The 17,560-nt window shown below is 46.6% G+C and overlaps 1 protein-coding gene across 3 annotated transcripts in view; it reads left to right on the top strand.

The window, feature by feature from the left end:
* The window catches only part of LOC106838414 (zinc finger protein 502), a 73,905-nt gene that overhangs the window by 8,887 nt on the left and 47,458 nt on the right, over positions 1-17,560 (top strand). Inside the window, exons 4-5 of one of the 3 annotated variants that reach the window (XR_011496667.1) lie at positions 1,532-3,907; positions 5,600-11,628. Coding sequence is in view for 2 of the 3 variants with exons in the window: in XM_014852468.3 (XP_014707954.1) it covers positions 1,532-2,778 (1,247 nt within the window). In the remaining variant the exon portion in view is untranslated. Of the gene's footprint in view, positions 1-1,531; positions 4,563-5,599; positions 11,629-17,560 lie in introns of those variants that run through there. The other 2 variants (XM_070493623.1, XM_014852468.3) reach the window with 2 other exon arrangements.

Below are 17,560 nucleotides of genomic sequence, written 5' to 3'. Positions count from 1 at the left end.
CCCTGCCGCCACAGTGCTTTGTACTACGAGACATTCCTGTCGCACCCACATCTCATTGGTGGGAGTCGCCTCTGCCAGTAGGATGTTCTAGGGGTGCTGGATTCCCTCTGTGCACTTGCTGCAGCTCACAGCTTTACTGCTCACTTCTAAGTCGACACCACCAGTGGGAGTACCTCCCTCCTCTGCAGGCTTGCCTCCCACTTCTGCTGGCCCTCATTTCACTTGCCTCGTTATCTGAGTAGTTTTCCTGAGCTTGGTTTAATTCACAAACGCTTATTATGGGTTCACTCTAGCAACACTGGGCTGCCTGGTGCACATTCCAGCGTCAAGGGTGGTGGGGGTGGATAGGAGACACACATAAGGAACTATGATATTCCTGACTGCCTGACCCATTTTTGACACCATTAGGGTTCGGAGGCAATGTAGAGCAGCCAGAGACTAGTGAAGAGTTTTAAAACTTCAGGATGTTTTCGTGTTCTCATAATATTTTTTTGGCATTATGGAGCAGGCTGTGCCATGCCTCATGCTTAACTCAGGTCACCTTTCCTTGACACAAGTCTAGGCTCTTTCCTCACATAAAGGGTAAGCTGTTTACTCTGTTCATGTTCTTTTCCAGTCCCTTCTAATATTGTCATCTGTCATCATATCAACTCCCATCCCCTAAGGTTCATCCTTCCTCCTGCCTCCCTTTGACCCACAGCACCCCTGGTCAGGTTAGAAGTCACAGCAGACACTCACAGAGCCACTCACTGAGCTCCATGGCTGTTCTCAATAGTTGACATAGAGTAACTCAGTAAATCTTCTTGTGGTCTTACTGTCCTATTTTAGAGATAAGGAAACTGAGGCACAGAGAAGTTAAGTTACTACCCCAAAGTTATGCACCTGGTAAGTGGCAGAGCAGGGATTTGAAACCAGGCAGTCTCGCTCCAGGGTCCCTGTTCTTAACCTCTGTGCTGCACAGCCTCTTAGTGTTTCAGATAGTTTTGGCTGCTGTAGCCCTCTTGGCATCCAGTATGACCCTTTCTGTCCATGTTTATTCCCTCCTTTGATACCCAGGATCAATATACACAAAAGCCTAAGTTGCCTAGATGTTTGTTAACAGAGAGCAGATCTCCCTGATTAACTGGAGGGTTGTAAGCAAATGCACCCTAAGTGGCTACGTTAAGAAGACAAGCCTTGGGAAAGGCCATAACCGGTGTGAGAATTGTGAGATCTGTCTTACACAACCAGTAGGAGAACTGTCTGGAAACAGCTTCCCTGGCATGAGGCAGTGTGTTAAATGGCTAATGGAGGTAAGTGAAAGTGCTGGAAAGACCATGAGTCAGTGGATTCTGCTCTAGCTTGGGGGAGGGCACAGACCTGGCCGAAGAACCTGCAGAGAAGAGGTGACACATGAGAGAATTCTTTGCTTTGTTGAAGCCATTTTGCAGATGCTGAAGTCACATACTTCCTGACCTTTCTGACTTGATGATCCTATTCTTTTTCTAGGCCAGAAATATCTGACATTTGTATTTTCTGTTTCTTGTTTCAGGTGCTGAAACCAAGAAGCCACAGTTACTGGTTCCAAAAACTGAGATATGTGATGAAGCAGAAAAACCCTTCATAATATCAGGAAGAATCCAGAAAGTCGACCTTCAAGGACCGGAGTTAGGAGAAGCCTGTGAAAGAGGGAACGTGTTAAAGAGGCAGAGAATCAAGAGGGAAAAGAAAGATTTCAAACAAGTGCCAGTGAAGGACTGTCATGTACCTGAAAGCTTCAAAGAAGAAGAAGACCAGAAATTTCAGAAATCTGGGGAAAAATACAGCCTTAGTTCTGGCCCTGGTAGAAATCAGAAAAGCCAGCCTGGGCAGAAACCTTTCACATGTAGCGTGTGTGGGAAAGGCTTTAGTCAGAGTGCGAACCTGGTAGTGCACCAGCGCATCCACACTGGGGAGAAACCCTTCGAATGTCATGAGTGTGGGAAGGCCTTCATTCAGAGTGCAAACCTTGTTGTGCATCAGCGAATCCACACTGGACAGAAACCGTATGTTTGTTCAAAGTGTGGGAAAGCCTTCACTCAGAGTTCAAATCTGACTGTACATCAAAAAATACACTCCTTAGAAAAAACCTTTAAGTGCAGTGAATGTGAGAAAGCCTTCAGTTATAGCTCACAACTTGCTCGGCACCAGAAAGTCCACATTACAGAAAAATGCTATGAATGCAACGAGTGTGGGAAAACATTTACTCGGAGCTCAAACCTCATTGTCCACCAGAGGATCCACACTGGTGAGAAGCCCTTTGCCTGTAATGATTGTGGCAAAGCCTTCACCCAGAGTGCAAATCTTATTGTGCATCAGCGAAGCCATACCGGTGAGAAGCCATATGAGTGTAAAGAGTGTGGAAAAGCATTTAGTTGTTTTTCTCACCTTATTGTGCACCAGAGAATTCACACTGCAGAGAAACCTTATGACTGCAGCGAGTGTGGAAAAGCCTTCAGTCAACTCTCTTGCCTTATTGTGCACCAGAGGATTCACAGTGGAGACCTTCCTTATGTGTGTAATGAGTGCGGGAAGGCCTTCACATGCAGCTCCTACCTGCTTATTCATCAGAGAATCCATAATGGGGAAAAACCGTACACATGCAATGAGTGTGGCAAGGCCTTCAGGCAGAGGTCGAGCCTCACCGTGCACCAGAGAACCCACACTGGGGAGAAGCCCTACGAATGTGAAAAGTGTGGTGCAGCTTTCATTTCTAACTCGCACCTCATGCGGCACCACAGAACCCATCTTGTTGAGTAACAAGGAAAGGAAGAGGAAGACCTCCAGGCATCGAGCATAATCTACTACCCCCCAAATCGGACACTCTTTGCTGTTTTCTTCCCCCTTTGTAAAAATGAGGCCCACCATGTCTTTAAAAACAAGTTTTCAGGAGTGCAGCACAAAACACCAGATAAGCTTTTCAGAGGCTAATTTAAAGAAAATGAAAACTAAGTACCTAAAGGCAAGGACTTTGTTTTTAACTCTTCCCTAAGTGGTCCTGTAGTCTGAAATGGAATGTGGCTTTCTTAGAAATGGGTCATACAAAGCTAAGTGATAAAGATCCCATTTGGGGAAAGGTATTTTTGGCCTAATTTTGTTCGTTAAAACTCTGGTAATTTCTTGAGCAGCAAGCAGGTTACTGGTATAGGTCTGCCTAGTGGAATTCTGAAGCTTTGAACCTTGTAGTCTAGTATTTTGGGTTAAGCAGTGACTGGTTAAGGAAACCACTTGGAGTAGCAGTTCACCAATAACTCACCTATGAACATTTATAAGCTTTCCATTCCGTAGGTAATTTTTAAAAAATCAAAAAAACCTATTAACCGTCTACTGCTCCTAAAATGGACAGAAGTAAGAAACAACCGTTTCCCTCATTGTCTATACCTCATGAACCTTGGTATGGTAGAGCTCTGGGGACCTCTGATGAGTCTCTTCTGACTGTTCCCAGTCTGCATGGTCAAGCACTTGAGGACTGACGGAGACAACCCACTGGGGCCACAAATGCTGCTGGGCTTGATTCGTTTGCTAAGACCAACAACACTCCAAATAAGCCCTGATTTCCATTGCATTCCACTGGAGTGAGATGCCCATAACAACCTGCTTCCCAGACAGAGGAGTCAAAGAATAAAGCTTGCCTAGAGGCATGCCCATCTTGTCTCTGCTCTCCTTCTGCTCAGGCCCAGCCAGGGGGCTCTGTTTGGGTGTCATTCTCCCTTTCTGGATGGTCTTAGAACAAATCATGGAGCCCTTCTAATTCTTAGAGGACCAAAGAGGGAAATGAAGGGAGAAGGGGGAGGCAGAGTGGGATTCCTAAGTCTTAATTTCTTTTTTTCGAGAAGGTCAAAGATATTGGAATATGAAAACTTTTAGAGGGATGAAGAAACTGGCTACGGTAAGATACCTTTGTTACCATTGAGCCTTTACTCCTGGAAAAAATGATTTATAAAACTATGCAATAGGTAGAGTTATGTGATAACATTGCCTTGTATTTATATAGAACTGTATTCTTTCTTTGTGTACCTTCGTGTATAGAATCATGATACCCAGCACTTATCTCATGCTTTCACATAGATTGTTACCTTGATCCTTAGAACAGAAGCAGTGTTTGCCCCATTTACCTGAGAGTGGTCAGTTAACACAAGGCCAAGTAACAAGTGACAGCTTATATTCAAATTTAGGACCTAAATCCAGGTTCTCTTTGTTCCACCATGTTGTTTGTCGAACCACCTGTAACCCCACGCAAATCTGTGGAGAGCCTGAGAAAGGGGCACGTAGTCTCCTTTTCTGGTGAGGAAGCTATGATGACAGATTTGGGGGTGTGCCTTAGTCAGTGTGACTAGCAAGCAGCAAATCTCAGACTGGAATTTGAGTCTCCTGATTTGTGGATCTCTCTCTCCACCCATCTCCCAGCCTGCAGGAGCATTTATTGTAAATGCCACACCTGGTGATAAACAGTCTGGTGCAGAAGTCCCATGCATTTATTGCCTCATTTCTACAAGACTGTTAATCAACATTGTGTTTGTAGTTTACAGAGCACTGTCACATAGGGAAGGCAGACAGGAAAGCTTAATTTCCTCTTAACCTTTTTTCCCCTTCAACTACAGTTTTTCCTCAAAGCACGTGCAACTTTTTTTACCCAGTTTCCCTCTAAATCATACAGACACAAGTACAAGAAATCAGTGGGATTCAAAAGTAAGAATCAAAAATGGTCATGCCCTCACTGACCCTGACAGTGACTGTTCCTCTCCCCCGTCTGAGATTGGAGAGACCTGAAGATAACAACATGTATCTCTGCTGAGACTGGGAACAAGTGAAGTTTTTCTTCCTGCATGATCAGGAAGCTCATAAGAGAGGGAGAGCAGATCTGAAAATTTGGGATAAACTAGTGACCTTGACCCACCAAGAGGCTAGAAGTATGCTGTGCTGAAAGATATTAGCTAGGATTTATGACCATTAAGGCAGTTAAGCTATTTTAGCTTCATGTATATTCATCCCCATAATTGAATTCTCAGTCAAGGATGATTGTGATTTCCTGGATAAAGATTTCCATTCATATGTGGTTCAGAAAAGCTACCCAGGTAATTATGATATAAAGCTAGGTTTGGGAATCGCTGACCCAACCTTGCAGTAAAGCAGTGGTTTTCAACCTTGGCTGCATGTTAGAATCACCTAGGGCACTTTAAAGTTTTTCTCTTCCCAGCCCTCAGTATTTTTTATTACTCCGGAAGGGAATCTAATATGCAGCCAAGGTAGTGAGCCGCTGCAGTCAAGTAAAGCCTGTAGACCAGGAATATGTGCCATCAGAGGTGGAGAGGGGAGCTCCAGTATAAGGATCTGGATGGGGAATGTGTTCTGTGTGGTTTCAGTAGAACAGGACACTAACCACATTGGCTGCACTGGGGGTCCTTCTGTGCCTCTGCCAACCCTTGGCTGTTAGGATTCTGTGACCTAACTTATTTTATCTGTATTTTAAGTGAATATACCAAACATTTTATATAAGCAAACTAAATTTTACATAATGTGCTTTTATGTTCCTCATTCAACAAAATGGCTTTTTACATTTCTGCTTGTATTTCATCTCCAGGTCTGGGTTTCCACAAACCTGCACCCAGGTTCAGGACCCCCAGTCCTGCACAAATCGTGTGAGCCTGGTGGATTACTAGATGGATGAGATCCTTCCCCAGCTAATAACAACTCTTCCTCCCAGTCCAATTCCAGCCCTCAAAATAAATTACAAGCCTTCTTTTTCTTCATGGTTTCGGATAGGGGAAGAGTGACTATCCCTTGTTGTCAGAGTTGGCCTTGGTTTTCCTTTTCCTTTGGGTCATCTCCCTCCTGCCTTGGCTGGGCTTGCTAGAAATGGACGGGAACTTTGAAACCCCGTTTTTGTAAGTTGCCAAGAACTATCAGAGTTTTGGCTGTCAAAGAGCCAGGGCTAACAGTGGGCATTAAGGGTAGAGTCAAGAAGTCTGTCCTTACTCTCAAATGAGACCAACAGATGTGTGTTAAGTGGAGCACAGGGAATCAAAAGTAATAATGAAATCGTGTATGTGCATTGGGAGTATGGGGGAGAGATTTCATCAACACACACACACAGAACACAGAGAAGAGATTCTTCACGAACACACACCCTCTCAAACAATGGGCGTGAATTCCTCCAGGCTCAGGAAGAGGTGTCTTTGGGCAAAGCTCATCCTTTCTCTGTGTTCTGGGTCCCTTCCCTCCCTTGCTGAGGCAGTTGTCCTCCCACATCCATTGTTTTCTCCACTTGCTCCTCCATCCAGTGTGCCTAAGCTTTCTAGAGTTACAGCCCCTTTGGGAATCTGATAAAGGTTGTGGCTCCTCTCCTGGAGAAATACAGATTGTACATTCAGTTTTGTGCTCGTTTGTGGGGGCATATAGGCTCCCCAGAGCCAATCCAAGGATCTTCTAGGGCCTAAATTCTCACCTGGGGATGCACCACATAATCGCCAGTGACTTTTTTTCCCCCCGGTGAGGAAGATTGGCCCTGAGCTTAACATCTGTTGCCAATCCTGCTCTTTTTGCTTAAGGAAGATAGTCGCTGAGCTAACATCTGTGCCCATTCCTCTATTTTATATGTGGCACACTACCACAGCATGGCTTGATGAGCGGTGTAGAGGTCCGCACTCGGGATCTGAACCTGCAAACCCCAGGCCACTGAAGCAGAGTGTGTGAACTTAACCACTGTGCCACCGCCCCAGCCCAACCAGTGACATTTTTAAAAAATGAGATCAGAGTACAGTCTCTGTAAGGATGTTGCCTAGACACGCATCCTTTTAAATCTTGCTTTTCATGGGTTCCCTCCCTCAGCAAATGGCATTATTCCCACCACTTGGGGCACCCAGACTGGAAACACAGCAGACATTTCTGGCTTTCTATATATGATTTGTTCATTACAAAAATACTTACTAGGCACTCTCTTTGCGGCAAACATGGTGCTAGAACCTGGGGTGCCAAGGTAAATAAGGTCTACCGAACCCTCATTTCATGTCTGTCATGGGGAAAATGTCTGGATCACTTAATGTGATTTACTAAATTTCATAATCTCCAACCTTCTCTCCACTTCCTGTGCACCTTTTACTGCAGCCTTGAAGTGTGTGCTTGCTCTTCTCTGTGCCTTTGCTCACACCATCCTTGCTGCCTGTGATACCTCACCGCCACTCCCTACCCAGCCCCCATCTACTTTGCCTAACCTTAGGCTCCTTTTAAGATTTGGTTCAAGTCCTGTCTCTGGGAAACGTCAGACTGCCCTATGGCCAAGGGCATATTTAGAAGTATAGAATAGCATGATAGGATATGTATCCAGAGTTTTACTTTATGCTTCGAAGTGAAAAAAATCTGGATTCAAAATTGCATATATACTACCGTTCTCGTATTATATTGTTGTTACATGAACTATATACTATTAAAAAGTATATAGATAAATTACCTGAAGGAAATATAAGGAAATGTAAGTGGTTAAGTGACTTTTTCACAGCCATACAGATGTTAAATTGCAGAGCTTAGGCTCAACCCAGGTCCTATGGATAATACCATTATGGGTGATTAAAAGGGTTTTTTTGTTTTTAATACTTTTCATGTTTTCTATAAGGAGCAAGGATTTTATAATCAGGAAAAAGTATTTATTATATTTACATGTTTAGTTTTATTCTATTAACTATAAATAGTGTTTCAATTCCCCGTTTTGTAAGATGTGGGATGCACGCTGCCTTTTCCTTCTCTCCTTTTCCACCTCTCTGCCTTTGACAGTGTCAAGTCTGATCATCTTGAATTCTGTTCTGTAACCATAGTTACTCTTTTATGCTTTGTTTATTGATTTGTTCTGAAAGTTGAAAATAAACAACGTGAGTGTTACGATGACCATGCAAATGTTGTTCACTGCAGATGTAAGTTGCTTGCTATTCTATTTCCTTTTTAGAGCATTTTGTTTTTACAGAAGTTTCTAGTTACCTTTCTTTTCCCCTTGTACTGATTGCTTTTAGCACATCCTCAGCTATTTTCAAATTCTCCATCCAATTAGATACTCTGTTGAGTCCCCTTTTCTTCCAGTATATTTCCCTTCCAGAGGCCTCTGCTCTCGTCTGTCCCTGTTCTTTTTGCCTACTGTTCTGTTGTTACACTGGGCCCCGTTGTGTCCTGATTTTCCTATCTTCTTTCTTCGTTTCCTCCCTCATTTCACTGCAGTGCGTCTAAGTCATTTGCCAAGAAAGAGTATGTGAAAGGCAAAACTGAGTGCCTGTATATCTAAAACAACGTTCTCTGCTGTCTCATTTGATTTGGCAGTTTGACTGGCTCTGGAGTTCCAGGTTGAAAAATTATCCCCAGAAGTTTTTAGGCGTCGCTTCACTGACTTACACCAACTACTGTTGCTAATGAGATGTTGATCCAGCCTGATACTTCTTTCTTGGACAATCAGCAAATAATAGTTACATTACTGTAATGTGTTCCCCCACCCCATGCTTGGAAGCTTTTAAAGTCTCCTCTTTATCCTTGGTGTACTCAATTCCCTGGTGTAGCCAGTGGAATTTTTCAATCTAGCCACTCAGGTACTTCTACTCTTGGAAATTTTCCTGTGTTATTTACATGACAGTTCCCGCTTTCCATACTTTTTGTTTTTGCGCTTTGTGTAATTCCTGTCAATCAAATGTTGGACCTTCTAGATTAATCCTCAACTATTTTCTCTATTGTTTGCATTTCCTTGTCTTGTGCTGTTTTCTGGGAGAGTACGTTGATTATTTTTCAACCTTTTTAGTGAATTTTTTGTTTAGGCAGTAATTTAACTTCTAGGAGCCTTGTTTTCTGTTTGTTCTTTTTCTGTAGCATGTTCTCATTTTAGAGATACCTCTCAAATCTGAGTATTCTAACTAGAAAGGTTTTCTTAAAAGTCTCTTCTGTCACCTGAATTATCTCATCCTCTTCATGCCTCTGTCCCTGGGTCCTTTTTTCTCTCTGTTTATCTTCTTTGCTATCATTGGAGACTCCTCAAATAGGATGATTCTTACTGATACACACACAAATACACATAAATATATCCGTGTGTGCATCAAAAGCCCAGTTGAGACCTCTGTGTGTGGCAGTGGGATTTGATGGGTAAAAGTCTCCCTCTAGAGTGATCAGTAGGGAGCAGGCTGTTTCCCTGCAGACCTCTAAAAGCCAGAATGCAGACATCTTTTGTCTGGGGCTCTTCGTTTCTTTAGCCAAAAGTCCTCTGATGCTTTTGCCTGGGGTTTGGATGCTGTGCATGCTTCTCTAGAGTGAGAGAGACGAGAATCACAGACTTGCGGTCAGTGCTTTTATTTTTAGCCCCACTTCTCCCTCCAGCCCTTCATTGTACCTGGGTTTTCCAAGTCCCAAGGAGCTCTGAGGTTTGGCAGGGCGGATGAGCTCCCTCTTGGCATTGTGTTGCCCTCAGCAAGCATTCCAAGCTGTTACTTCCTCCACCCAACTTTCTCAGTTACCACTTCATCCATTTTCCATCTTCTAGAAATTTGTCCCCCTTATCCCATCATTGTTATTTATACATTTTAGACCATTTTAATCCACGATCATTTACGGGAAGCTAAACCATTTAAAAAATGTTGATATCATTTGATACAGTAGTACCCCTTTTAGAAAGCTGTCCTAAAGATGAATACAGTGATTTATATACTTGTCCATGTTGTTATTTTACAAAAAAATGGAAACAACCCAAGTGACTAACAGTAAGGGAATGATTAAATTACGATATGATGAATATTACGCAACCACTAAAAATAATAATTTAAGGGATCTTTAGTGATATAAAATGTTCACAATAATATTAAATGAAAAATGCAAAGTACAAAATTAAATAATGTGTAGAGAGAGCCCAGTTTTATTAAATCCACCTGCATAGAAAAGACTGGAAGGACATAAGTACATTGGGTGTTAACAGCGGTTAAGTTTTCCTGTGCTATCTACATTTTCTCCAATGAGCCTGAATTACTTTTATAATCAGGAGGGGAAAAGTTAATAAAAGAGAAAGATCATGGCTTGTTCAGAGTGGTGAGATGTTGTGGAGTGTGGAATGAGTAGTGAGGGGCAGCAGAATAAGAGTCTGGGGAAACGAGGTGCCCAGTTACCAAGGACCTAACACCCCACTTAGGAGTTCAGCAGGGGAATATGTGTAACCCCAGTGTTTGTGACATACAGTTGTGGCTGGACTGTGGAGGCCAAGCTGGTGAGAGGAGAAAGGAATCCTAGAGACCACACAGATAGCTTTTGTTAGAGTCCAGGAGAGACTATGGGATTCTGACCCAGGCAGTGGCAGGGAGCCACGGGAGAAGGGACTGATGAAATGAGCAGACCTTAAAGGGCATGGAAGATGGAGCAGCAGATTCCCAAGCCAGAAATGTGGGCCTCCACACCCTGGTGAGACATTACCTGTGACAAATGGAGCCTGGCCCAGGCCTGAGAGGCCCTGGTTTCCTTGTGCTTCAATGGGGCCTTCCTGTGTTCACAGTGGCTCACACCTCTGTGGTCTTGGGAGGAGGGTGGGGGGAGACAACCTAACCCCAGCAGGCTACTGGGCTACCCAAGTGCCCCTCCTGGGCCAATAGCAAGGTTGTAACCACTCCATTAGTTGAAGGGTTCCTGTGTGCTGGCACAGTGCTAAATGCCAGATGTCCTTTATCTCATTTAATCCTCACCTGAGGAGGGAGCTGCTTTATCCCCATTTTCAAAGCCAGTTGTCACAGTTGGGATTAGAATAACTCTGAGGCCAAAGCTGTGCTCCTTTCTCCCAGGCTGCTTTCTCAGTGTGCCTCCGGGGACTCCTCTCCTCATCTGCAAATTCTCTGTTAGGCTGGAAGAACAATGCTTGCCTGTGCTAAAAAGTGCAGTGGCTGGAAAGCAAACAGTGAAGAGTAAGTCTCCCTCCCAGCCCAGAGTGCCCCAGGAAGGAGTACCCCAGAGACAACTGTTGGAAATTTCTCGAGGATCCTTCCAGAGATGGTCCATTCATTTACAATCGTATGTATCCCCCTTTAAACACACACATACACACTCATACATGAGCTTAGGATACGCACTGTCTACGCCCTGCTTGTTTCACTTAGTGTGTCTTGCAGATGGTTCTTTATTAGCCTGTAAGAGCTACCTCATTCTTTTTTTCACTGTTGTAATATCCCATTGTATGGATGTACCCTGATGCATGTAGTGAGTGTCCTGTTGGTGGGGTTCTTTTCTCTGTTATTGCAAACAATCCTTTGCTGAATATCCCGGCACACAGTCCTTGGTATGTGTGCAACCTTGCAGAATAAATTGATAAATCAGAGGGCAGGTGCATTTGAAAGAAACTGTAAATTTGGTCCTAGAATGTGTATGAAAAGGCCCATTTACCTGAATCCTCTATAAGAATATTTGTTTTCTGATCTGAGAAATGAAAATCTCTCATATTTTAATTTGTGTTCAGTTATGAGTGAAACTGGATATCGAGTCCTGTGTTTAAAAGCCGTGTGTATCTTTTTTTCTGCGAATTGCTTGTGTTCTTTAGCAGATTTTCTGTTGGAGTGGTGATCCTTTTAAAAATTGATTTGTGTAAACTCTAGTAAAGAAACTACCTTCTTACCTGCCATATGTGTTGCAAGTATTTTCCCCAATTTATAGTCCTTTTACTTTAATTTTTGCTCTTTGGATATTTACGATTTAATGTCAAATCAAAGACTTCCCCTCTTCAATATTATACATTTCTCCCATGATTTCGTCTAGTCTTTTGAGATAGGTTCATTTGAAATTCATTTTGGAGTAAGGACCAGTTGGGTCCTGGCCCGGCCGCCCGCCTGCCCCTTCTCCGGCGTCCAGCAGGAGGAACAGAGCAGGAGAACCACAATGAAGAAGACACCGCCCGGCTTCCTAGAGCTGCCGTGCGAGAGTCTGCAGCTGGGTTCTTCTGCCGCCCGGACCGGTTGACTGAGCAGCGCCTGGGCGCCGAGGGTTTGGGGTCTACGCTCCACGACCGACCGGACCGGCGGCAGCACCGCCGCCTCGCGCTCTGGTGGGCAGAGCAGGGGTCGCAGGGGCGGAAGCGGGGAGAGGAAGAGGGGCGGGGTGGGGAAGGCGTGCTGGGGATGGAGGAGGAGGAGGGGGCCGCAGTCTGGGGCGAGGGAGAGGGAGGACGCGGCTGTAGTCCAGCGCTCGGAGGGAAATCGAAAGGGGCTGCAGTCCGTGGTCGGCGAGGAGAAGGTGGAGGCTGCAATGGTGGTAGGGCTGGGAGGAGTGTTGGGGATGGGCAGGACCTGCAGGGGATGAATCCGCGATGGGGCTGGGAAAGAGCAGAGACGTGGTAGAAGGGGTGGCGGGCCGGGAGAGGGGTCAGACGGGAGAGGGGGGTGGGGGAGTGGAGTAGTTAGAAAAGGAGGGGCTCAGTCCAGGGCGAAGGAGGCTTCCTCCACGATCCTGGGACCCCGGTCCTGCCTTGCTCATTTCCTGGGCCTTGAGTGGGCGGGGCACGAGCCAGGCCTGCTGCTGGGGACAAAATTATTTTCGCAAACTTCCTGGTGGAGAAGAGGGCATTCTAGGCTGGCACTGCCCCTCACTTACCCCCAACCCGGGGCAAATCCCCAAGCTCTCTGAAAGTGGGTCCTTTCTGCCCCACCTCCACCCGGGGTGTGAGGCTGTGATGAAATGAGGGGTTTAAAATGGCTTTGTAACCATAAAAGGCTGCACTTTCAGGGGCTGGCCCGTGGCCGAGTGGTTAAGTTCGCGGGCTCTGCTTTGGTGGCCTAGGGTTTCACCAGTTCCGATCCTGGCCGCAGACATGGCAGACCTTGTCAGGCCATGTTGAGGGAGCGTCCCACGTGCCACAACTAGAAGGACCCACAACTAAAAAACAATATACAACCAGATACGGGGGGGGGGGGGGGGGTTAAGGAGAGGAAGAAGCAGAAAAAAAAAAAGGCTGCACTTGCAATGCACAGGCCTGCCATATTTCTACTGGAGGATAGGGTAGGCATGGCTTAAAAAAACCAAGCCTTTCTTGATTGGGAAAACTTTTTTACTTTCACAGTTCAGCATGGGGTGCAGTTCCTGCTGATTGCCTTACACGCAGAGATCTGTGGGAGAAGCTGCTGGGCAGCCTTTCCTTTTTTAATCCCCTTGGTGGTGGGCCCTGAGCTGGGCTGAGACTGGAGCCAGCAAAAGCTTCAGCCCAGCTCAGCTGACTCTTCCACTGGAGCTGGGCTGGATTCCCCATTACCGCCGCTGAAAGTGTTACACCAAATCTACCTGGAGCTTAGAGGGTAATAAGCAGAGGCCTTGGCTGTTGAGGGGACAGAAAACAGGGGAGATGTGAAGTCATAACTCAGGTCCCAAAAGGTAGACTCTGTTTAGAGTAGCGTTCAAGGAGCACTGTGCTGAGGAAGGAGCCAGATGGTTCTGTGACCCCTAGGGCCAGAAGCAGCCATGAGGGGATATTATCAGGAAGTAAGAGTCTCTGGCAGGGTCTGGACCCAAGGCAGAAGCAGGAGGGATGGTCCCTGGTCCCAAAGAGCTGTGGGGGCTGGAGTGGCTTCCAGAGGCTGGGGTGGGCCGGAGCACCCCTCCTTCCTTCCATCCTGCTGGGCACTGCTGGGCCTTTGGAACAGTGGGTGCCCACTGTTGTGAGCTGTATTCACCTGGGCCTGGTCCCAAGGCTGGCCAGGTAACACTCTGAACCCAAAGAAGCCACCATCAGGAACACGTCAGGGTTTCCTCTCTGCCATCACTTCGGGTTGAGTGAGAATGTGATGCACACAAATGAGGACAAGCCCTATGAGCCTGAAGGAGGAGGAGCACCAGGCCTGTGGCTCTGGCCTTGGGAACGCCACCAGCAGGGCTGAGGGCGGGCATTTCCCATGCAAGTATGGTAGACTACAAGCAAAGGTGAGAGGTGGGAAGATGGGCTGGCCCTAGAAGAGGGTGGTACAAGGACCAGGGGTTGCTAGGGTAGGAGTTGGACTCATCTTCTGGCTCTCTCATAAGCCATTCTTTTTTCCCTCATGGGGCCTGGGACCTTAGCTATGTGAACCAAGATACACTGGGCTCGTTTCTTATTAACTCAGTGTCCAAGTGGCCAGCTCGTACTAAGTGCCAGGTGCCAGGCAGCCATGAGGGGCCTTTTAGGACCTGTTCTGCCTCTGACTAGTTGGGTCACCTCAGGAAAGTCACAAAACCCTGAGTCAATTTCCTCTCCTGCCCAGCCAGCTTCACAGGGTGGTGTGGATCAAAGGAGAGTGGAGCAGGACAGGGCTGTAAGCTGATCAGTCTTGTGGTATTGCTGTGATCATTAACCAGGCTGAGCTCCTCATCCAAGAAGAGAAGGTATGCTCTTTGGGAGGGATGCTTCTGCAAGCTGTATGGGGCCAGCATCCCCTCCGGTAGATGACTCTTCGGTATATGCCTTTTTTGCCTTCCAGCTCCAGACCTTCCCAGAAAGTTTGCCTTGGACTTATTATGGGCTGTCCCCACTGCCCACCAGTAAAGGGAATGGGAGAAGGTAGGGCCAGCACTTTGACCATTTTTAGCTTCCTCTCCCAAGGCCAGCTGTGGACTTTTTCTCCAACATTTCTTTCCAGATTTCAGATCCAGCCTGGTGACAACAGCATGAGATCTGGGATGAGAAACCCACCCTGAGAGTAGGGCCAGAGGCTCCTCTGACTTCAGCCCTCCAAGGCTACCTGCTGCCTGGGACCCACCTGGTTCCTGTCCTGGGGGCCACTGCTGGGGAAGTGCTGCTGGAGCTGAAGCAAGGGGCCTCAGCCAGGCTGGGTAAGGCTGCTTTCCACTGGCCTTGGCCTCCAGCCCTCCAAAATGTGGGTGATACTCTCTGAAACTCTCAGCAGAGTGGGCCTCTTGGGAACCCAGGCTTCAGGGCCTGGCCTCCCCTCAAGGCTGTCAAACAGGGTCCATGTGTCTCTGGAAAGGCTGTTTTCCTCCTGGTCAGTTAGCAAATATCTCTTTGAGAATTACATCAATGTGCTGAGTTGTCAGTGGAGGAAGTCACCAGAATGTGACCCACAGCTCTGTGAGCAAACCTGGCTCTGGATGCCAGGCCAGGCTGGAGGCCACAAGGGATCTGTTTACCAGATGTGGCCAGCCCATCATAGCATCCCAATTTCACATTGATTAGACACGTTACTTTCCTGGGCTATGACCCCAAATCCTTTCTAATAACCCCAATGAACAAAGAACCCAACAGATTCTCACCCCTTGGTTAGCTGTGGCTATCTGGCAGACAGAGTGGTCCTAAGGATGACTTTCACTACAAGGCTGGTTTTCAGAGCCTTCCTGAGCATTTTCCCAGATGTGCACTAGTACTAAGTTTTCTGCGGTCTGAGGGAAACAGGACAGAAGCATGCTTTACCTAACCTGGCAAATCTGAGGGCAGGGACTATGCCATCCTAACATTGTGTCCTCACAGAGACTTGATAAGTGCACCAGGTTAAGAAGGCTATAGGCATACTAGGATTCAGCTGTTGCCCTGCAGAAACTCATAGCCTAGTTGGGAAGATAAGATCAACACCTGGGAAAGAGAAACCTAATTTGCCAAAGAAATGGGGATGGATGGCAGAGGTAGTCAAAGATAGAGGAGGGGGCAGTCACAGGGAGCTGTGGGAGGGATGGAAGAAGACTCCCTGAAGGAGGTGCGACCTGAGCCAGGCCCAGATGATGGATGGATGGATGGATGGATGGATGGATGGATGGATGGGTGGATGGATAGGTAGGGGGGCGATGAGCAATTTTGGTGAGTAGGAAGTCAAGGATAAGATGCTCTAGGCCATGAGGAAGATGAGAGAAAAGACACAGAAGCAGGAAATAATTCTTGGGGAGCGTGAGCACAACCAGAAAGCTGAGGAAAGCCCATAAAGGGGTAGGAGAATGGGAGATAAAAACAAACTGAGGGGTAGGGCCTGACTGAGGCAGACCCTGGCCATCTCTACCCTCAGAAAAGTTGTCTGCTGTTCAGGAATGCGCTCAAAACCAGTTTGACCAGGTAGCACCCTTTCCCGGTGTTGGGCTTGAGTCTTTCCCTTCCTGGCTCTCCCATGCCCATAGGGAGCTTCCTTAGCATTGTCACACTTCCCTGCTTTTCCAGCTCTCCTGGAAGCAAAAGCCTGAGTTCCCTCTCCTGGACCTCCTCAAGCATTTCCTTCTTTCCTATTCCATTTCCTGCAGCTTTGCGCTGGAAAGGGGCCTGTGTGTGTTCCTCCACGCCATTTAGACGGTCAGCTGCTCTGTTCTCTCTCCCTGCCTAGACTAAGCTTGAGGGCTGTGAAGCTGGGACATACTGCCAGACCCAGGGCTGGCCTTGCCCCGAGAAGGGCCTCCACACCCTTCCTTCAAGCAGCTCCCTGTTCTCCTTTCCCTCCTTTATCTCATGAACCCCTGAGTTCTTTCTCAGGAGTTCTTGTCCTGCCTCTCTCCAGCTAGCAACTTGGTCAAGCTCTTTGACTCCTAGGACCCCACTGTCCACATCCGAGCCCTTCTCTGACTCCCCACTTGCTGCTTTGGCCAGTTCCCAAGGCATTCTGTGTCTCCCCCACAGGCTGGGCAGTCCTTACATCATAGACATTGCCCTCCCTGGGCAAGTGTCTGGTGACAGTGCATTCCTGCCCCTTCCCCACAATGCAGGCTTTCCTTTACTGCCCTTTCTTTTCTGTTTTTTTCTCTACCCATACTCTGAAATCATGGTATATGTATAGAAAAATTCTGAATTTACGTCCTCTGCTCCTCCACTCCTGATGTTTCAGGAAGTTCACTGGTGTAATACTTGCGGCCTCTCTCTGACCCTGCACTCACTCTCGCCCCACGACAAAGTGGGGTTAGATTTGATTGGTGAGTTTAGAAAAGAAATGGGCTCTGTGAAAGCCAGTTCTCCCCACTTCGCTCCCTTGAGGCCCAGTTTCTCCACAGAGACCATGCAGCTGCCCTGTTCCTCTTTGCTGCAGGTGTTACAGCAGCAAACCATGGTAGCCCAGCACTGCATCCCTGGTGCCTGATGCTGTCTAACATGGATTCAGCATTAGTAACCCCACTTGCTTGCAGCTATAAGCCACATTCACCAGCATCAGCTTTTCAATAATAATGATGATATAGTTGTCTCTGCATATCTTATTTGTCAGTTGAGCAGAGAATTATACTAAAGCTAACACTTACCTATCTAAACACTTTAGGCATATTAATTTGTTTAATTCTAAAAACATCACCATGGAATAGGTACTAGCATTAACCTATTCTACAGATAGGAAAACTGAGGCACAGAGCAGTCAATTAACTGCTCATGGCAGAGGCAGGATTTGCCTCAGGCAGTCTGACCCCAGAGACCACACTCTTGGCCCCAATGTTGTACTGCTTCTTTAAAGAGGGATGTTGTTTATTGGGTTTCCTCAAATCCCAATATAGTCTCATGTTTCCCATCTAGGATATAAAGCTGACTGCATTTTTGTTTTTGCTATGTGTTATTTGTTTTTATCTTCTATGTCTTGTTTAGATATTGAGGCCAAAGTTGAAAAAGAGGATGTGATTCTGG

Source organism: Equus asinus, chromosome 21, assembly GCF_041296235.1.
Source record: "Equus asinus isolate D_3611 breed Donkey chromosome 21, EquAss-T2T_v2, whole genome shotgun sequence".
Classification (NCBI taxonomy): domain Eukaryota; kingdom Metazoa; phylum Chordata; class Mammalia; order Perissodactyla; family Equidae; genus Equus; species Equus asinus.
Note: the sequence above shows the minus strand (reverse complement) of the source record. Positions and strands in the feature narration are given on the sequence as shown.